This window comes from Centruroides vittatus, unplaced genomic scaffold (assembly GCF_030686945.1).
Source record: "Centruroides vittatus isolate TY-2023 unplaced genomic scaffold, ASM3068694v2 contig_2747, whole genome shotgun sequence".
Classification (NCBI taxonomy): Eukaryota; Metazoa; Arthropoda; class Arachnida; order Scorpiones; family Buthidae; genus Centruroides; species Centruroides vittatus.
In genome coordinates this window covers 1,351,847-1,373,863 of record NW_027121750.1, presented here as the reverse complement: position 1 = coordinate 1,373,863, position 22,017 = coordinate 1,351,847, and the positions used below count along the sequence as shown (strand labels likewise).

Sequence of the window (22,017 nt, the reverse complement as noted above, 5' to 3'; positions counted from 1 at the left end):
TAATTGTAAGGGATGAGCGGGTGTGGCCTTAAAACCGGAAAGGCCGGAGTCGAAAGAAAGGACGGAGTAACCCTTTAAACCGGGCGCCGGGGAGGTTTACTAAGAAGGAATCTCGGGAAATCCTTAACCAGGGGCGACGTTAATCGCCAGTGTGGGGGTGGAAGACGGCGCGCGCTTAACGAGACCAGTTAAGTGTCGAGCGCTTCCGTTTCCGCTTCCGCCGTTTTTTTCCCTCTTCTTGCCGGGAAATCGATGTCGTCACTTACGGGCAAACGAGGTAACCCCATCCTCCCCTTGGACCGTCGACCGCCGACGCGTTGCCAATTATCGGCGAGGTGCAACAAGTTCTCGAATTTTCGCCTTCCGCCGGGAGATTTATCGCTCCCGGTGCGGATCGCGTTACTTCCGTCGCCGCCTTTCCGGGCTTCCCCCGCCACACGCGTCCGACCACCTCTGATTACGGTCCGCCCGGAAACGCTAGCGCCCCGGGAATCCGGAAGGGGGAGACTCCGGGGGGCGGATGATGCGGAAGCGCGCGTTTCGGGAGGCGTGGGCGCAGAAGAGCGCGCGCGGAAAGGCAAGAGGGAGAGGGAAAGGTGGAAAAGAGGAGGAGGCGGCGGTGTTCGGGCGTCCGAACGCGGGTCCGCGGTGGAGGAGGGAGACAAGTTATTTTACGAGGATTTTATGTGGGTCGCGTCGGATCGATACACCCGCACCTCGCGGCTTCGTTACGCGTCGGTGCGGGAAAGCCGTTTACGGCGCGGGGACGGCCGGCGGCAGATGGAACGAATGGCAGATTCACCACCCTTTCCCTCCCCCACCCCTTCCCTCTTCCCTACCTCGGCCCTTCGTACGCTTCCGTCGATTTCCATCTCTTTCTCTTCCGTCGTTCTGGCTGGCGCGTATCCGGCGCGCCAGCCAAAGCGACGGAGAAAGGAATGATACGTTTTTAATTACGACGAAGCTAATAAACGGGAAGGTAAAAACGGGATCCCTCGGAGACGACGTCAAAACGCCCGTCGCGTTTCTATCCACGCGATTGGCGGTTACTGGCGCGAGCGGGGGGAAAGGATTTAAACAAGAAGAGAGAAAATCGCACGGATTTTTCGTGGCGTCGCCTCCCCGCGGTGCCGCGTCGGATTCCAAACGGACGTCTCCGGCGATTCCCCCGGGACCCGCTAACCACTCCCCCGGCGGAAACAATGGGAGTGACGTGGCGGCCGCGTGACGAACGACCGGAATTCCGAAAGGTATGGTCGACCGTCCCGTAACCCGGTCGGACGACGCCCTATTTTACGAGCGACTCCGAGAATGCCGCGGCCGATCCGGGGCTCGACCCCCTCCTCCGGACCGACTCGTCGTTCCCTCTCTCGTCGTTGGAGAACGGCCGCGGGCCCTCCCCCTCCGTCGGCCCCGGGGCCCGTCCGTACGGAAAAAAGGCCGCGCGCGCCAGCCAGCTTCGTGACCGATTGTCGTCACGTTCGACCGGAATTTCTCTTCGGTCGTGACTCGAATTTCGGTCCCCTTCTCCGATTAATTCCATTAATTTATTTATCGAAATTTATGTTTTCGTCGTCGACGTTCTTCTCGCTGCCGGGTCGGGACCCGAATTTCTCGCCAGTCCGGATTCGCCGCTTTCCTCCTCCCCCCGTTCAAATTTGCGGGAAACTTTTGCAAAGACGAAGAAAGGCGCCCCTTCCACCGGGCGGGGAGGGGGCCGAAAGCGCGTGGCGCCGTCGTCGGGGAGCGAGGGACGGATCGAGATTTACAACGACGTGATTTCGGATTAAACACGGCGATAATAAACTCTCACGAATCTTTCGGGAGGCGATAAAACTCGGGAGTGAAATGCGGGAAAATCTACGTGGTTTCTACCCTTCCTCCGGGCTCGAACTCGGACTCTTTGCTATAAGATCTTCGTTAAAGGTTAAGGCGCGGAACGGGCGTAAACGTCTCTCCTCGCGCCCTCGAAAAGTAGGAGGATCGCACATTCCCCTCGATAGCGATTTCTTCTCAAACACTTTCCGTTATAACGAGTTTTCGAAGGAGAAAATCGCTATCTTAATCATCCGCGATATGTCGAGGCTCGCGCCGCCCGCAGTTTTACTCGGCAGCCAGACTATCCACTAAGGTACTGTACGTCACACAAGAGGGGGGAAGGAAACTAAGAATAAGGAATAAGTTAATCCAGGGATGGGAGATTTTCCCTCCCCCGAGAGCGGCGGAAGTTGGAAAACGTCCGGAAGAATGCGGCGAGTTTGGACCGAGAGAGGAGGAGGAGGGGGGACGAGCCAGGCGTTTTCGGAGGTTGGGCAGAAGGAGAAAGACGTCACGAAGGTAAGGAAATAAATTATTTAACGAGTTAAAAATTTAGACAAAGATACGAAGCCGAGAATCGAATATTGTAATGCGGCGGTCCGGGAAATTTGGAAGTTTCGTGTTTGTTTAATAAACTTTGGCAAGGAGTGCGGAGCCGTCGTCCATTTACATATTTATTGCACGTTAACAAAAGAAATTGCTTTTAAATACGTTATCGTTTGGCGCGAAGTTTCCGCCTGCAAAATTACGGCGGCCGTGTGACGTAATAAAGCAAAAAACCTTCCCCCCGTAATCTAAATCGAAGGGGGATCGTTTCGAAACGCTTCCCGGTCCGAATCCTCCCTCCTCGGCCAGGGCCCGACCCGACTTTTATCGCTCGAGATCCGAAAAGTTTAATAACGCGTTTTATCGCCCTCTTAATAATGTCGTTACGCATTTTATTGAGTTTCTCGTTACCCCGTCGGAAGAAGGTGGGAGCAAACTGGTTCCCTTCGGCGCGGAGTGTCGGGGTTTACTTCCGCGCCTCGTTTAGAAGGTGGGGGCCCTCTTCCTAAACCGGGGCATACATTTCTACTCGGGCCTTTCTCTCGTACAGGCGGAAGATGTTCACGAACGTTTTTACGCCTGGTTTTTATCCTTACCTAGCTAGCGATTTTGCGAGATAAGCGACACCAAAATTGCGATAATATATCTATTAATTTTCCGCAGTCGGCGACAAAATCGCGTAGCGCGACTTTCCAAGCGACGAGAACTTGACGAAATCGTTCTCGCTGATCGTATCGAAACAGATCGGATACAATCGCAGCGACGAGCACGAGAGAGAGAGAGAGAGAGCGCTAAATTAATTTGAAAATCGTTACTATCGTCGCGGAATCGCATCTATTGTTTAATATAGAAACCGGCCGAAGACGAGGACACCCGAAAATATTCCAAAGGTGTTCTTTTTGAGAAAAACTCAGCCAGAGCGCATGCAGAGAATTCCGAAAGACAGTCGCTTATTACAATAGAAATTAATTATTTTGCGTGTCCATAGGGGTAACGCTTCGCTTAAGTGGATAGAGGGGGGTTGATTTATCCGAAATTTTACCCGAATAAACACAGGAGTGCCAAATTTTCCCCATATTTAGGTCTTTCCCGGCTGGTATGCTCAGGTATGTATCCGCTATAACAACGGACGGAGAAACGTTCCTTTTTTCCCTCGGAAACCGCTAAACAGAACGAACCGTCTCCCTTCCACCCGGATTTAACGTCGACGACCATCGCTTTATAACTCGACACCTACTTTCTCGTTATAACGCCCCGCGACGCGATTGCGACTATTTATTTCGCCTGGCAAAATCGCTATCGCAAAACGGTTCTTTACCGGTAGTGTTGACGTTTAGGGAAGGCCAAACGGTCCACTATTTTCGGCTTGGCCTGGGGGGAGGGGTTGAGGGAAGGTGGTGCGCGTGAGAGGTAAACGGGGGAGGTCCGTTAGAGGACCTTTCGTTTCCGTCGGAGCCGGGTCGATGGAAAAAAGGAGCGAAAGAAGGAAGGAAGGAAGGAAGTCGAAAACATCTGCGGCCGAGGAGCCAGATTCCAAATTATCTAAAAAGTCGACTGTAAAGTGAATTAAAGAAGAAGTAATCGATAGGTCGGGTAAAATCGTAAATGGCGGGGCCACTTAGCCGCGCGGAAAGCCAAAAGACCCCTTTCCCCCTCCTCCTCCTCCTCCTCCGTTACGCGCGGTACGAGCAAAGATAACTTCGTTTGTGTTTTAATTATTCCTGTCTTTAGCAGACGCTAGAAGGTCCCGGAAGAAGAGAAAAAGAGGTAAGGAGCCGTGGCTCGGAAGGAGGACCTGCGAGAGGAGGACCAAAAAAACCAAACAACCCACCGAATTCCGGTCCTCGGCCGGGGTCTTAGTTCCATTACTCTCTCGGTCGCCCGTAACCGACGCCGGGTCCTCTTTCGCCGGAAGTAATCCCATATTGGTAATCGAGTTAAGCGCGCGACTTTAAGTTGTCTTCCGCTTTCTTTCGACCCCTCCGAGATCACCGGCGACGGAAAGAAATTAATGCGATTAAGAAAAGCGCTATCTAATGAAATAGAAGTGCGCCGGATTTCGTCAGGGGGGGAGCGAACCCGACGGGAACCTCCTCCTCCCCCTTCCGCAATTATAAGAAGGGTTTTCGATCGTCTAATTTAACCTGGTTTTTACCTCCCTTTCTTTCCCTATTTCCCATAAACTCTCATCTCACCTCCAAAGTTCGTACGGGGAATCCGATTTTCCGGAAGACAAGGGCCTCCAAAAGTCTCATTCTTCGTCTTCTTTCGGGCCTGTTTTGGTAAGGCCCGGGTTTGGTAGGGTCGGAAGGGAAGCCCGCGCCGAGGCAAAAAAAAAAAAAATCCCGGCAGTAATTAGGGCCGGAAGGAGGGGAGGAAGCGACGGGTGGGTTTATAAATCGCGAGACGTCCGAAAAACGTAAGTTATAGGACGACGACGTTACGGTAAAAGTTTAATTAAATTCTGACCGGGGAGGTTCGGTAATAAATTTTTAAACTGGAAGTTCCGGAATGTCGGAAAGAAATAAATTTAGCCTATTTTGAATATCTCTTCGATATAATTTTATGCGCCGAGACGGACGAAAAAATTAAAAAAGAGACCCGCCTCCTTCCGACGGAAGAGTCGCTTCTTCCATCGTAAAACGGGAGAAGAAAATAGGTCCGGGCCAGGCTCCCCCTCGTAACTTTAGGGCCCCTTCCTAAAGGAACGTCACCGGGGCCCCCTTTCCCGTCGGGAGATTTCCGAGGGAGAAAGGTAAGGCCGTTCGATCCGGAAGGTAAAACGCATTTCTTCGTCCGGAAGTGGGAATTTCTGTCCTTAGGCTCTGGGAAGAATCGGCTAACGACAGAAGGTTTTGGAGGAGAAAAAAAGTTTTTTGGGGGAATTTCAATAAAGGCGAAAGAGGGTGGAAGTTTTGAGGAAAGATCGAATCCACTTCAACCGAGCAACAGAAGTCGATGCCTAACGTAATAATTCCAGTCTACAGAAGTCGGAGAACAAAAAGCTCCACCTAACTTGTCACATTTGGGATTACGCTAATTAGTTTTGGGTACCACAAACAGACTGGAGGGAAAATCGACTCTGTTGACATTAGAAGCGACTTCTTTCCCTCATAATTATGTTCCGTTTAATTACCTGTAACGCGAACACATCTTGGACAAACAATTCGACCCGAAGACGATTTACATAAACACTCTTAACGTCGATATAAAGGGGGCGAGACGAGAACGGAGCTCAAAAAGGAAAAACTTTCGTCCCCGGAAAGCCCGGTCCTCCCGGGAATCGGACGAAACCGAGATTAATACAAGGCGGGGGAACGACGGAGGCAAAAAGGAATTCCGATTTATGGATCCGCTTAACTAAGCTAAGAAGGGCCCGCTCGGAAATCCCCCCTCCGCCGACGGAGTTCTTCCGCCCCAACCGGCATTCGACCCGCTAAAACTTGTCTTTTCGGAAGGGGAGGTTGGAAGGGGGCCCGGGCCAGACGGGCGGTGGACGTCGGAGCCAGGCCTAAAAGGAACGGGAGGACAGTTCTGTAACTAAAGAAATCGGCTAAGGTTAAGCATTTTCGGAGGAGGAAAAGGCCCCACCCCATCTTAACCCGACAGAAAGAAAACTCTACTAATCGCCCCCTCCCAATTAATCGTTGGATGCGGTTTTACCGCTGGCGGAAAGCCCTCTTCTCTACTTCCGGTGGTCCTCGAAAACTCACTCAAACGTCCAAGCCCGGTCCTCCCTCGTCTTAATACCGAATACCGATCCGTCCGTCGAAACTGGAAGTGTGACGTAACAAGTAGACCCAGGCTAGACTTGGAATTTGGGCAATTTCCCGAAAGGATTGGGGACGGGCCTAGGGCCACGAAGCGGGGGGAGAGAAACGGTTGGTGCGGAGAAGTGGGGCCTCCGTTTCCGTAGACACAAGAGGAGGGAGTGGATTGTCGACCGGGTTAATTAGAAGTTGGAGTAGGGGGTTAAAAAGTCCACTTCGGGACGAAAGGCGAAGACGGGACGGCACTTAGGGAAACTAAAGTGAGATAACGCAATTAAGTGGGGAATGTTTGTATTTTAAATTGTAATTATCGAGTAAAAATTTACAATCGGATCTTCGCCAGAAAATAAAACTTGTCAACAAACGGAGAAGAATTTTCTGTTGACAAAAGCCAACTCGGTTACGGGAAGGAAGAGTCGTCGGAAGAGTTTTCGTCCCGGCTAATCTACCACTCGAGGGCGTATCGAGCGACGACAGCGAGAGAAAAAAAAAGGAAAAGAGTGTACAAACAGCGACTCGGCCCTAATCCAATGAAGAAGTTGCCCGAATAACTTTGTCTTCATGAATATTTATTTGTTTTAAAATCGCTGTAAATCTCTCTCTCGACCGCCGCCACCAACCTCCTTCCTCCGGAAAATTCCACCCGATTTGTGGCCCGCACTCGCCCGAAATCGCTTCCGAACATCGCGAATCTCGTCGCGACTTTTTTTTTGTTGTAAAAGGAAGGAAAGGAAAAAGAAAAACGATTTATTATAAAGAAATATTTTTCCATGAATACGAAAACGGCGGCCGAGGGTGCGTGTTGTAAGCCAAGTTTTGTCGCTTTCGTGTATTAATAATTCAATGTATTTTTATCTGTATTAGAACGTAAGCGATCTTAGCGAGAGTCGCTTTAAAAATTCTATTTTCTCGATTTAAAAGAGACCGGAGGAAATCCTTGCGTTACGTATATTAAATGCGGCAATGGGAACGAATTGCTCTGCCGGATACATAATTTACGGGCGACGTTTTAGACTAAACAGGAGAAACACTACAAAACTCGAATACCCTGTGTGAAACGGGAGGGTCATCGGGCGCCTACGAGCACCGGGAATGTGGTAACGAGCCGGGCCGGGAAAGCCCATCTTCCCACCCACCTTAGCACAATTTCTTCGCGGTTACGTCACTTCCGGTGGTGATCCGACGGGGGGAAATCCGAAAAACCCTCCAGAATTCACCGAATTCCGGACGGAAGAGGAGTTTTCAGGCGCTCCTCCCGAGCGGAAAGGCCAAAAATCTGTTGTGATTTTATTGTATTTTTAATAAGGGAAGCCTTTCCGACCTGTCCGAGTGGGAAGGCGATAAACAGAGGAGGAAGAGGCTCCGGGGCGATCGATATCAATTCGAATTACCGACATAAATTTTGCTCACCTTTCGTCTTTCCCGATTTGCGCCGGAGGGAGACAACGTTGTCTTCCCTCCCCGTCGGTGGAGAGGGGGGACTTTACGGTGGGAAAGCGAGGGTATTCGCGCAACAAATAATCTTCGGCGGGGGTGAAAGAGCGGCCGAAATCGGGAAATAAACCCGGGCACGGGACGGCCGGTGAGGGCGATAAAGTCGGAAGGTAAAGGGGATTAGCCTCCTCCGGCTCGATTTACGGCGACCCACCCCGGGCGGAGGTTACCTCCCCTCCCACCACCCCGGTGGCATTTTATGGCGGGTTTTAGTCGGCGGGTAAATCCGGCGGTCGGACGGTGGAGATTATCCGGGGGCCGTAAAAGTCCGAGTCGTTAGCGCCCGGCCCGTCCACGCCCGGGCCCTTTTTACTACTCCATCCATCCGGTGGGTGGGCGCCTCTCGCTTCCCCCGCCGGATTAATTCCTTCCTCTCCTCTCTATCTCGGAAATCCCTCGATTTCCCAGGGAATCCCCCCTTTCTTCTTAGCCTTGTCGTTCCGGCAAAGAGCGCGCCCCCTTCTGGCGGATGACAATTTATCCTCCGAAAACCTCCGAAGTAATTTGCCAAATGTATTTTGCAGACGGAACGAAAAAGGTATTTTAGGTATTCTCGGCGCTTCTCCGTTTTGCCGACTCGGCACACTCCCAGGGATAATTTAGTATGCCGAATCCACGTCCGCCGGGTGGCGACGACGTCGTCTCAAATCCCGTCACGTGACCGAAAACGACGTCCCCCCTCCTGCCACCCTCGGCGGTGACGTCGTACCCCCATCCCCACCCAGCCGGCAGGCCTGACTCCTACGTAACTGCAGGTAGAGGGAGAGGGACTGGTGCTTAATTTTTTGCGGGAATTTCGGGGGCCCTCCACCCCCGCCGCCCGTCTCAAGGGGATCGGGTCCCGCCCGGAAGAAACTTTGAAATCTTTTTTTCTTTTTTTTAATATTTTAGAAAGAAAAAAACGGCGAGTGGTATAATTGGATTAAGGGCGGTGCGGAGGGGGAAGCTTGAAAAAAGGAGAGAAGACGAGAGGGGAAGCGCGAAAAACAATAAAGAAACGGACGAGCGACGCGAGAGGACGCAAATAGATTCTAAAGGATCGGATCATCATTTATTCAAAAATACGAGACTCGGCTATAAAAACTGGTTTGTAACCGGAGGAAAAAAAAGTTAAATAGTGTTTACGCGTTTTTCTTCTCCTCCGAATTAGTTGTAAAACGCGTGGTTCGGCCCCCCGGACCCTTTATAAAAACGGAGGCCGGCGCGTCACGAATTTACAAGAGTTTTACAACGCCAAATTACGGCGTTAAAGTCGGAAAACTTTGGCAGTTACGCGCCTCTTTTCCACCCCCCAGCGTGTGTATAGGCCCGAGGATTTCTCGATTAACTCTCGATTTTCCAGTTAAGATTTCCATTTTTCTTTTTTTTTTCTCTTTTTAAGGAGGGGAAGAGAGATCCGAACCCGCGACCCGTTCTTCTCCGCCGCTAACGCGGTTAATTAGAGGTAGGCCCGGACCCGGGCGAGAGTAAACCGGCCGAAAATAAGCGAATTATTGCTCTTTTTTTCACCCCGCAAAAACCTATTTATTGCATTATCGACGCTCCGACTGCGCTTAATCGCGGGAAGGAGATCGTTCCCGATCGATTCTTTGCAGAAAAGTGGAGGCGGAAAGAAAAAAAAAGAAGGCAAACTTTGCGTGGTCGGGCCTAGTGGGAAGTCCGGTAGTATCGTGGTGGGAACGGAGGTATTTCCTCCGAGTCGCCAACCGTTCTTAAGAACGGCGGCCGACGGATACTTGTTGCGGAGGAAGAGGAGACGGGGCCAACGGCGGGTCTGCGTTTATCCGTTTGTTTGCGCCATTAAGCGGAAACACTCGGACCGAATTTCGCACCACTCGAAAGTCGGCGTCTGTCTGACGATAAAAAGAGAGTCGCGTCGCTTATCGGCCCTTCCCCCGTTAAGTGCTCTCTCTCGCTCCCTTTTCCACCTTTCTCGCGGGTCCAGGCCGCCATCCTCTCCCTCTAACGCCATAACTATCTACTCCCCTCCGTAATCCGAATCTACCTCCCCTTCTTCCACTCGCCCCCGCCCCGTTGTTTGGCGGTTCTTCTCTGTCCGGTAAAATTCGGAAATCTTAAGCTCCCCTCTCGAGTGTTTGTCGTAATAGTCTACAAACACCAGAAAGTGTCGCCTTACTTGCACCCTTTCTGGCCACCGACGGTCCTCCTTATCGACCGCGCGCCCTTATTAAACACCTGGAAACGATGACGGGGCGTTAAATCCGCTGTCGGAGGTGGCGAAACACAGTTTCCTTCGGGACGAATTTTCGGTGGACGGAAACGCCTTAGACGCCAGAAACACCCCGGCCAGAGACTCCCGTGAAGAAACGGGAAACAAAGAAAGGGGGAGGACCCGAGTGGCTTCCTCCGACCTCCGAAAAACAGAGGGAAATGGGTAAAGGGAGGGAAGAGGGGGGTGAACGGTCGGCCCGTCTCGAGAAGACGGCGCGTCGACCTCTTATCGGGCGAGGAACCGCGCGGAAGAAAAAGTCGCCGGACACGTGAACCGAGGAGGGGGTCGAGAGGGAAGAGGCCGGCGATCGGGAGGACGAGTAAAAAAAAGAAACGTTTACGGCGAATTAGGAGCATTTTCGCAGGGGGGATGCCATTATTAAGCTCGCGGACGGAAGAAGCGACGGCCCCAGACTCGGATTCTATGCCAGGGGAGAGAGATAAAAGGCCGCTCGGCTCGTTTTGGATCCGGTTGCGAACCGGCGTTTTATTCTCGTCACGATCGACGCAATCACAGATAAATTATTTTCGACCGTATTTGTCGGTGCGTCTGGCATTTCTTTGTTCCAACACCTGGCTCTCGTCTCCACCTTATTAAGATACGATCTGCCTCTCGCCGCTCCGACCCCAGCGTGCGACAAAAAGCCGATTCCAGTCCGAACGGGGGAAGGCCACACGCTTCCCGCTCTGATTCCTTTCTTCTCGACGCCGTTAATTGGTCCGAGAAGACTTTTTAAACGACTCCCCCCGTCGGTCGCGTCGCTCTGGCGTGCGCGGGGAGCGCCGCACCGCGCCGCCGGCTAGTTCGGGACGAAGAGAGAGAGAGACGGTGGGAGAAAGAAGCGAGGGAAGGGAAGGGAAACAATTGGACGTTGGCTGTCGACCCCGGACGGGGTCGAGACAAAGACCGCCCAGAGAACGCTGGGAGTAAGTTCGGAACGAAGTCCGTCGGAGTGGGCCGTCCGAGCGTGACTTAGCCGCGTTCTACTCGATTGGCCCAACCCCGGTTCCGATCGGCGTCGATTGGCGGAGGCCCTCCGACGGCGACCTCCGGGTGCCAAAGTGGAAAGGTCGACGACGAAGAAACGAATCCCACGGAACGGGAACCGGAGGCGGCGTCGGGGGCCCTTCCCTCCCCGGCCTCGATTTACGACGGCCCCCGGCGTTCTCGCCTGCGCCGCCATTCGTCAACCCGGCGGCGGGCGGCGCTCCCGACCCGGCGCGACCCTTCCCGGAGGCAATTATCGGCGCCGATCGGCGCTGCGCCGCGGCGGCGCGCGGCCGTTTCCACTTTCGGAAAAAGTCGGGGACGGCAGAGGGGGCGGCTGGTACTCCTCGCCGGCAGAGGTCGAGCCGGTCGGAGGGACACCCCTCCTCGCCTTGCGACCGGTTCCCGTTCGGAAGGGGACGGGGAGGCGGCCGCCAGACTACAAAGAGCGAGGCTAATTCTACTCCACTTGGAGGCTACAAAACGACTCGACGCGCCTCTCCTCCGACCCAAAACGCCTCCGACGCGCGCGCGCGTTTTCTTCTCCCCGCTTTCCCTCGGCCCACCGAAAACCGGCGGAAACTCCAATTTCGGGCGGACGGAAGGAGTCTCGCGCGCCTGGACGGGGGAGGACGAGACAGAAATCCGTCAGGCGACACCCCGACGTTTCTCCCGGTCCCCGCCGACCCCCGACAGCTGAGCAAATGTCGGGTGGCGGCCGGCCGAGCGCCCTCTTTGTCGACGGAATTAAGCTTAACGCGCGGAAATATTCTTTAGGGATTTATTTCGTTCGATTGCCCCGGATTACCTCGTCCCTAATCCAATCTTTTATTCCCTTAACTTTCTTTACACCGCCCGGCGCTCGCTCCCCCAAGCTTCCTCTCGGCTTTCTCCCCCCTTTAAATACTTCTTTCTGACGCACCCGCAGCGCGCGCGTCGTCGCCTCCTTACCTCAGAATTTCGGCGAGGAGGCCGACGGAGGGACGACCCGTGTTATTTAGAACCTTCGTTTGCCGCCCCGAGACTTATCTGTTTTTCTTTAAAAGTATCGGACGGTCGTAACTTCGCGCTCCCCCATTATCGCGTCTTCTTTTCTTCGCCGGTCCTTAACGGGAGGCCCGAATTTTCCTTTTTAACTCACTCGGAAAGAGGTGTTAACGCCAAATCCCAGATTCAGGACCCGAATTTCTAACCATTCTTCCGCCTTCTTTCGGGTCCAGTGATTTATCGGGAGACACTACACGCTGGACTCTCGATAACAATACAGTTCGTATCCTTAAATGGAAGGGAGGAATATCGGCCATTCAGAATTATTTCCTCTCTCTCGCCACTCGCCTTCCATTTATGCCCGAAAATGGAAACGAAAAGGTTCTTCATCTTCTTTCCGGACCCCGGAAAGAGGCGAAAAATCGCTATCGCGGATGTCAATTGGGCGACGCGACGTTTAGTGCAGGAGATGGACGGTCGCGTGCGCCCGTTTGTGGCGAACATCGTGTTAACAATAGGCGCGCACACCAGAAAATCCATTGTTATGTCACGACGGTGCGGTACCGAACGAGAAAGACGTCTGGTCGTAAAGACCGACGGCCACGCCCTCTATCGAACCACATCGACGCGATCGGACTGCGAATCTCCGGCGGCGTAACCGGGGCCCCCCACCTGTCGTAGGTGGAGTCGTAACGCAGGTTTTTCAGACTTTCTCCGAAATTCTACGCTGGAAACTGGGTTAGAAAACGCCGAAAAGTGGCAGAGACCAGTTACTTTTCTTCACTTTAAACCAGACCCTCCCGAAATGTCTAAGTAAAGTAACGTTTTAACAAATAGGAGGCCCACTTCGCTCTGTCCCACAAACTCCGTAAAGTATCCAGAAGTGTTAACTTTAACCAAGGAATGCGGTCGATGTTCGTCCGTCCGTCAGTCCGTCCGTCCAAACCAGGCCTAGACGTCGGGGGCCGGGAGAATTCGATCGAATTTGCGCCTCGACCGTAGGATTATCTTAACACGGGGAATTACTTAGATCCGATAGTGTCAAAAGGCGAAGAGGGCCGCGCGCCTACGCCGAAAATTTTACCTTCAGCATTAAATCTGCCCGACAGAATAGAACCAAGAACCTCTTCCGATACCTTCATCGTTTTCAAAGGATCCCCTCTAATTCGGTTGCCAAAAAACACACACAAATCTGTCTTTCCATCCGACGGTCTTCCAGGTAAAAATCATACCTGAAAACGGAGGTATTCTTAGGCCTAATTAATGGGGCCTAGGCCCGAAATTCTCGTTTAACTCTTACAGGTATTTCGTTAAATGGCATTAAAGCGCCGTTTCTAAGTTGGCAGAAACAACGATTTCGTTACTTTGTGCGGGTTATTTTGTGTCCTACCGAAATGGCCAAGGACCCGCAACACTAGGACACAGACGAACAGTAAAAAAATAACACTACGATTACTAAAAGGGTGGTAATTAAGAGAAGAAAGACCTACAATTTCGTCCCAATTGGCTCTTCTCCACGGGGTGAGAAAGGTGTAAAGAATGTAACGCCGTTTAGATATAAAAGAAAAGAACATCGGGAAAGTACAGTACACGATACTCTTCACCCCCCTGAAAATATGTTCGTATATCTCTTTCTATAGTGACCAATTTAGAAAACTTACGTCAAGAGAACACTGTATAAGTTAGACGTATAAAAGCTTTTCAGACGGGGACCACGTGCCCGGTGCCTCTACCCTATAATCCAACAGCTACCCTATAACGGATGTAAGAATGGACTTGTATAACAAATAATTATATAGTATCGTTCTTTGTAGTTTGGTTAAGGGGACGACTAGAAGAAATTTACACTAAAAGGGGGAGACTTGTGAGAAGAAGTCGAGAAACACAGGTCTAGCTGGAGCTTGGACCAAAGCATCTGCCTACGTTTCTCTTTTGTTAGCCACGCCGAAACACTTGGATTTAGACTCATTGTGATTTTAAGTTATAACACATAACGGGCCTACTCCCTCTACCAAATAACCATACAGATATGGAGGCCCTAAGCTAAACACAGACTCGACACCTGATGTCAAATTGCGGTTTCTTTAGCTTAGGTGCAAATCGGGCCCCGTTCGGACCGACACAAGTTTTAAGATTTTTGCCTCGGACCCCTTTAAGTTTCGGTGTTCGTAGTGTTCTACGTCAATTAACGTTGATGACGGGGACCAAGTGAGAGCGATCGATGGACTTAGATACGTGTCTCGGCCGGCCTCCCTAGTGTTATGGGAAGGCGAATATCGACCGGGGCACTACTAGGCCTGTTTCTTTTTTCTCCGGGCCCGGGCCCGGCGATAAAGGGTCTGGGCGTCGTCCCGACGGTGACCGATCTTTCTTCCTTTCCCCCTTGCCATTAACGGGCGCCGAAAGCGGAAAGCCGGGTTAAAAGGGGATAGATTTACGTTTCACCTTTAGTCTTTCGACTTTTAACGCCGCCTTGCCTTATTGAAAATCAAAATCGGATTTCCTTCCTCCCCCCGTCGGCCCGTCCAATAAGAGAAAAGAATAAAATTTCGCCCGGACCAATCTCGCCGCCCGTAAGAACGTCGTTTCGTTTCGAACCGAACTTTTCGGCCGTTTTCTGGCTCGTAAAGGGCGCGCTAAGAATTTAATAAATCGAACAATAAAACGGGCGATTAAATAAATAGTAAAATCGCGATTAAAGAGATTAACCGCGCAGGCGCCCACCGACGGGTTCGGGGGTTTTTCGTCCCCTTTCGCTCGGGACCGGCGCGACCGACCGACGCGTCGGTCGCGTCGATCACGTTTGGCGTCGCCACCGCAAGCCGTGAGTCATCGGTTTGTTATTTTTTTTATTCGGGGTCGCGTACGAGCGGAAGGACGGCGACCCCCCGCCGCTCCCGTTCGATCGTCGCCTCCTCTCGACAGATGTTAACTCTCCCTTTCTAAGCGCGCGACTCCAAAAAACTCGCCCGGTTCCTTCCCTCGTAACCAGCGTCTTATCCGGGATTACTCTAATCCTTCGCGCCTCGCCCGTCAAAACTCTACCCTCCCCCCGACTTCTGCCCTTTCCCCGCGCATTTCGAACTGTGACGTTGTTCTCTTCGTCCCGGTTAATCGGGGTTTCGTTCCTCGGTCCTTCCCGACGACGGGGGAGGAGGACAGGACCGTAGTCTTTTGTTGGCGCTGCCGGAACGGTATGCGCGGCGCGCGCCGAATATTTCGGGTGCGAAATTAGGAGGGGACCGAATCCTGGCCCCGGACGAATGAGAGAGGGACGGAAATTTCGTACGGAAGCGTAGACAATGCAACAAGCGCCAAAATTGTAGGATAAAAGGGAGAAAATAGCCGAGGTAAGCCGGCGCGGTCGCCGCGGCAACCGGCGCGTTTAGGGCGCGGAGAACGACTTTTTCCACCGAGAACGGGCGGAAGAGGGATCCGTTCGCGGGTGGAAACGACGGGAAGGAGCGTAGAGGGCGCCGCCGTCCGGGAAGGTCGAGAAAGGATCTTCCCCGGTCGTCGTCTAATAAATTAATAAGTATGTAAATATAGAGACGTTATCCGTTAAACTCGATAATAAGCCGAGGGGATTTGCGCCTCCCACTCGGACCCGGCGGCGCGAAGGATTAGAGCGCAGCTCCCGAGGATATGTTTGTGCGCGACAATATTTGTTAATATTGTTTATCCGCCGATCGCCTTAATCGGGGATGGTCCGGGCGCGCGCGCGCGCTGGCTGGCTGGCTGGCTGGCTAGCCTTTCCCCGTCCTCTTTCCTCTACCCCTTTTTCTCCGGTGGATTTTTTCCACGGGCCCCCGGGCCCTCCACTTCCTCGGGAACGCGCCGGACAGCAGGAGGGCGCCTTCCGCCGCTCGTTTCCCCCCGGGCCAGGCGGCAGGCGGAGGGGAGCGAGCGACCGACGGCGCGAACGGAGCGTAGAAAAGGACTAGACACGTACCTGGCCGTGGTGCAGTCCTTGTACAGCGTGTCAAAGTCCTTACACGACAGCAACTTGCAACGATTAACACCTGGCTGAATAGCTCCGAGTCCTCTAAGGATTCTCACCTGTTCCACGTTGCACACGATGGGAGTGATGTCCAATCTTTTCAACTTGGTGTACACGGTGTGTAGTCCTCCCACCAGATGCTTGAGAAACAGCTCGAAGGCCTGAGGTAAACAGAGAAGGTACTCGGCGTTGACCAGGAAGGCGGCCACTTTGGCACCTCTGTAGTCGATGAGACGACACTCGTTGACCGACACGTCAGCCGGCACCCCGGGCGGCGAGGGGGGATGGGCGGGCCTGCCCCCGTAGGCCAGGGCGGCCGGGGCCGAGACGGGCGTCCCGACCGCGGGTCCGCCGCCGCCGCCGCCGCGCGGGTGAAAGGCGTCCAGGCAGTGTTTGGGGACGCCCCCGTTCATTCCGGCCGGCGGGTAGCCCTTGTGCTGGGGCACCTGAACGGGCGCCAGGCCCGCCGGGCTAACCGGCGAGCGGCGCGGCGGCGTTTCCAGAGCGGAGCGGGGCGAGGCCAGGAGGCCCGACGTCTGCTGTCCATGCTTGGGGCTGAGTCCGTCCGATTCGGTGACGATGACACCTGGCTCCAGATTCGGGGGTGTCTGAAGGGAGTGCGGCGACGCCAGACCAGAAGCGGGCGAGGGGGTGCAGTGCCCCCTACCGTCGTCCATCGGTTCCGAGCGCGAGTACACCTCGCCGCGGCTGCACCGATACTGGCACGTCGACGGCGCGACCGCGCGCTTATCCCGCTACCGGGCCGTCCTCGCCAACTGTCGGCCAATCACGGCCCTCCTCCTCCCTCGTCCCGCGTTGGCGCTTCACCGCCGAACCGCGTCTCGCAGACACCAGAAAGCCGCCGTCGTCGCCTACTTACCGTCGCCGGCGCGCATGTTCCCTTCGCCTCTCTCGTGTCCGGACTCCGCGAATCGCCACCCGCACCCGCGGTGAGACTCTTATTTTTTCTAAATTTATTTCTTCCCACCAGGGGGCGACCCCGCCACCGGGCCCACCCCCGAAACGCTCTTCTTTCCGAAGGGAAATTGGCTCCACCGTAGAGAAAGACAAAAGTATTTGTTTAGGGAAAAAACGGGAGGGAAGGAATTCTTTCACCTCCGCATCAGTCTTCGCTTCGTCGATGCTCTTTTTTGATAAGCGTCATTAATCACGCCGGAGCCTTTTCTGTTTTTTAGCATTTCTTTTTTTTTTTAATTTTATATTCGTCAATAATTGGGCGGCAGGTAAAGTCTTAAGCGGATCGAAAAATGATCTCTTTCTTTACTTCTCCCTCCCTTCTCGCAGCTCCCTCCCCCCACCCGTACAAACTACTTCGCACCGGGCCGAAACTTCCCTATCTTAAAGTCATTTCTGCAATTCCAGGGTGGGAATTACGCACTTTTTTCTTTAATTTCTTCCCCTTTTATTCTCGGAGCGCGCAACTCCGCTCTCTAAATCTCGGACCGGAGCGCGAGATTATACCCAAATCAGGCGAGTTTTTTCATTGGTCCCGAGTACCGTCCAAGGTGCGGCTTTTTTGCCCCTCCCCCTTCGCTCCCGTCTTCGGGCGCGGAGACGAAATCGGGGAAGCGGAAGGGCCCTTCCTCCTTCGGGACGATTTACCTGGTCGATTCCTTCCCCCGTCCGTAAAATCGGTCGAACGAAATTAGAGTCGGAGACGAAAAACCGGGTTACCGTATTTCGGAGGAGGAAATCGAACTGGACTCTCCCCCCTTCCCGGCCGAGATTGGGGATTGCGCCCCTCTCGGGCCCGCCACGGAAAAAAAAGACTCGGAAGAAAGGTCAAAGGTCGAACGGCGCCTACCGGATGCCGAGGAAGGCCGTAAAAATCATACGGAAAATAAGTGATTGCGCGAGCTCGAACTCTACCTTTCGGTAATCACGCTCGTGTTAAGCGTACGGAATAACAAGTAGACGGCAAGTGTAGCGACCTCTATTATCGCCGCCCGAACGTAGACCTATAAAATTCCTACTGGGAAGGGGGGTCCGGTAACTAAATATAAATACCACGTTTGTTAACGCTCCTCCCCTCTTCACTTTACAAAGTTACGCTTCTCCCCTCTTAAAACCAAGCGCGGGACGGCGTTACGGACGGACGCCTGTACGTGTCTTAATAAAACGGGGGCGAATGCGAGAAAAGAGGACGGAGAGGGGGGAAGAGAAAGATCGCTTTAAATAAACCGAATTAATTGGCGTTGCAACGGGTTCTCTGTGTTGTTTTCGCGCGATCGTCGCTTTCGATGACTATAGCGACCATCCGCACGTCGCTCGGGCCCCCTGGAAGGACCCCGGAACTCGGCGCTCTTCTTTAAGTAATTTACGATGCGGGCGAAAAATTAAATAGGTAAAAAATAGCGAGAGAAATGGGCGCGAGCATTAAGACCGGGAACGAATGAGAAATTACGCGCGAGAAAAGCGATATTTAGCAAAAGTGAAAATTGCGTAAATTGCGATTAGTCGGGCGGTTCTTTTTTATGTCGACGACGAGAAGAGGATTTCGGGGGAAAGGCATTAAATAAATTTAAAAGCGGGGAGAAGCCCAATCTTCCGGTTGCCTCTTTATACACAACGAGTGCCGCTATTAACCGGAAATGCCGTTCTTTTCCGCATTTTTTTTCTCTCTCTCTCTCTCTCGCCAACTCCTTCCGTCGCCCGCGCGACTTTTACCAATCGTCGCTTTCGCGGCCGAAACGCTCGGAAAAAGAAGGCTCTACATTTCTTCCACCAGAAACCACCGATTACGGTCGGGGGGGGATTATACCAGACCATACGTCCGGGGGGAGGACCGATCCCCAGAAGGACGTCCTCGCCTTTTGGCCAGGCGAGAAAAACGGACGGAGCCATACTAGTAATAATAATAATAATAATAACCGCCAAGAGCTCGAACTGTACTCTAAGGGTCGATAATTACGGGTGGACGGCGAAAGCGGCCCGCTTATCGCGGATCGTTAATAAGCGATAAATCGCGCGACGAAAACGCCCGACTCGGGCCGCGAGTCGAAAGGAATTAGCATAAAATTTTTACCGCTGCTCATTGGTCAGTCTGGCGAAAGGATTGACCAATAATTCGTCCTCCTTTTTAATTTATGTCGAACTCGAGTTATCGCCCGTTAATTATATGTAAGAAACAGAAGTAATCGGCCTGGAAAAAACAAAAAAATAAAAAATAAAAAGAAAAAAAGAAAAATGTCTCGCTGCTCCTCTTCGCCAGCGAATTTCCCGCCGGCGAATTGAAAACCACCGGTAGATTTACGCGGTCGTTAAGGTTGGCGCGGACATCGATCCGGGTCTCGCGCTCGGGGGAGGGGGAGGAGCACGAGGAGACGGGCCCGAATCCATCCCCAACGTAAAATTGCGGGTGGGAACCGAATGTCCGAGTAACAGGAAGGTGACGTCAGCGGATCGGGGGAAGTTCCGGTGGAGGGTGCAGAAGGTGCAGAAGGCGCTGGTCGGGGTCGGATATAAAACGAGCCGATTTGCATGATCGCCCGTGTCTCGTTTTAGCTCCTGGAAGGCGCATATCTGTATGCAAATTCCTCTACCGACTGCTTGAGTTACTGCCGTCGGATGTACCGTAATAAAAGTAGAATAATAAGAGCGGACGTCCTTTGGCATGCCGTCCGGCTCCTCCGCTGTCATATTAGAATGGATTAAACTCGGTTGCTTCCAACTATAAAGTATCCACGTGGTGCACCGCACGTGCTCTACCCCATTGTTTCGTCTTTTCTGAAAGTCCGGTTATTTTTTATGCCATTTTCCTTTTGATGGCTTCGACGTCGAGGCTAGAAATGGATACTTTTTAAATGTTACTCTTGCAAATGCCGTAATTTTTTATTAGAAGAAAGAAATAAATGAGGTTTTTTTTATCTTATTCCTCCTCCTCTTCTTCTTCTTCTTTTTTATTATTGAATCTCGCAGATTGTGACGATATTAATCCGCGTAACCGACTCCATCTTCTTTTTTCCCGATTTTTATACGTTTTGCCACTTGTTTTTTTTTCTGCGGCCGAGTTTTGCCCCCTTTTTTTATTTGTTAATTTTTATCGATCTTGTTTTCCCCGTTTCCTCCCCCTTTCCTCCTTTTTCTTCCCCGCTTCTCCTATATAAATATATATATATATTTAAATCCCCCGCGCGCGTTGTTGCTCGCGCCGTCGTTTCCGGTGTGTTTGCGCCCTCGTCGTTCCCGGAAGTTGCGGCTTTTTTCGGAATTTCCTCGCACTTCCCCCACGCCCAACAGGTAAGAATCGCGTCTCGCGCTCCCCTCCCGTCCGGAAAAAGTAGGACGGGGAGAGTGGGGCGCATTTGGAATAATAATTTCTCGGAAGGATAACCTTTTCGTTAATAAAAATCCAATGGGCTGGCAAAAATAACGGACGAAAGTGACGCGAGGTGTTCGACGTCACGCAACCTGTCACGAGCGACGGAATAGAATGGTCGAAGCGTAACTATTTCAATAAAGTCTGGCTATTGTTTGCCAATCATGTCGGCAGACTCGACGGTCGCATGACCACCTGGCCGCTCCGAGAGGTAATTGAAGAGAGTGACACCGTCGGTTGCCAAGACGACCACGTTCGACCGGGGGATACGGAAGTGGACCGAGGGGGGAGGGAAATTGTTTAATTGAACACGCTTCCTATCGTTGGACGTCCGACCGGAGGGGAAGGAAGAAGAAGAAGAAGAATTTAAAAAAAAAGGTCGACGGAGTAAGGGGTGCTCGAACGGCGCCATCTATCGTCCGTTTTCTCAACTACCATACGCGTTACGGGAAAAAAATTACGCAAACTTTTTTATTTTTGACCCACCCCTCGCTCGCGGGCGCGGGCGCTTGGTTTTTAGAGAAGATCGATGCGGGATTCGCGCGCGTAACAGTCGAGCGGGAGGAGGGAGCGAAATAAAATGAATGCGACAAATGTCCGAGAAAACCATTTTAGGAAATAAAGTGGGGAAAATAAAGTAGAAATGTTAGTAATGGAGGAGTTAAAAAGAAGGGATTGCCCGGGATCCGCGCATTAATCGTATTTTGGGGTGGAAAGAAAAGGAAGGTCATTAAGAATTGAGGTTTCTTATATAATTCGCCGTAAAGCCCGGGCGACAAGCATTCAGCCGGGGTTTTATTGACTCAGATACCTCTCGTCACATTAAGGCATTCTTTTGATTTGCACTCTCTCTCTCTCTCTCTCACACACACACTAAATGAAGGGGAGAAGCTTTTGTTAGCCGTGTCTCGAGACATTGTTTTCTCTTCTTTAGCTTAAGATAGACACCAAACAATCGAAAAGCGCACTAATAATAATTATAATCTACGTAAACCGCCGGCCTTATTGTGAACTTTAGATAAGTATAATTGTACACTGCTCAACTAATGTATCCATATGGTTGTTATCTTGGCAATAATGATTTCGCATTAGTCAAGGATTATCTGCCAACGAGCGGTGACTTATCGACTTTGCTTCTAATAATAAGGGGTAATTAATGCATCTTTTACAAACGTTTCTCTCTCGCCGACGAAATTCTTTCCCTTCTCTCCTCTTCCTCTTTTTTCCCCCTCTTTTCTCTCTCTCTCTCTCTCTCTCTCCCTCCTATTTTATGCCTCCACATCTGCTCTTCTTATTATGTTCCAGGTGTCTTTGCATTTTTCGACTTGCCGGGAGTGGTCATCGTGTATTAATGTTGTGACACTGCCTAGTTTGTCCCATTCACCGTGACATCTGTTCTTTTTAAACACGGTAGGTGGCCGGGCGCATTTGTATTGTATACCCCTAACATCTGTACTTCGATCGGCGACTATAGGGAACCGATTGTATTGGTTGATTTATGACGTCGATAGAAATTACACCGAGAAGACGAGACTCGATATAATTTACTAGCCGTTAATGCTGCCTTTTTTCTAACTAGAGTGCCTGTTTTGTTACCACCGAGCGGGGTAATCGAGTGCGGGTTATATGTTAGTTCTACCGGTTGCGCCTTCCTTCCACCCGGTTTATCTATTATGTAGGGTAGGAGCTCGGCCAATTTGCCAGTGTTTCAATCGCCCCGTCGTCCGAATGATTGTCGTTCCGAGCTGCAAGCATCATCATCATCATCATCGCCGTCGTCCCTCGTTCCAAACACCCAGACAATGGAAATCGCCCCCCCACGTAAGAGTCAATAGACGAAGAT

General features: G+C 52.1%; 1 protein-coding gene across 2 annotated transcripts in view; it reads right to left on the bottom strand.

Moving 5' to 3' along the window:
- The window catches only part of LOC136971994 (dachshund homolog 1-like), a 44,678-nt gene extending 27,563 nt beyond the window's left edge, over positions 1–17,115 (bottom strand). Inside the window, exon 1 of one of the 2 annotated variants that reach the window (XM_067266529.1) lies at positions 15,788–17,115. In XM_067266529.1, coding sequence (XP_067122630.1) covers positions 15,788–16,512 — 725 coding nt within the window. In that variant the 5' untranslated portion in view covers positions 16,513–17,115. The remainder of the gene's footprint in view (positions 1–15,787) is intronic. The other variant, XM_067266530.1, reaches the window with a different exon arrangement.
- Positions 17,116–22,017: the final 4,902 nt, after the last annotated feature.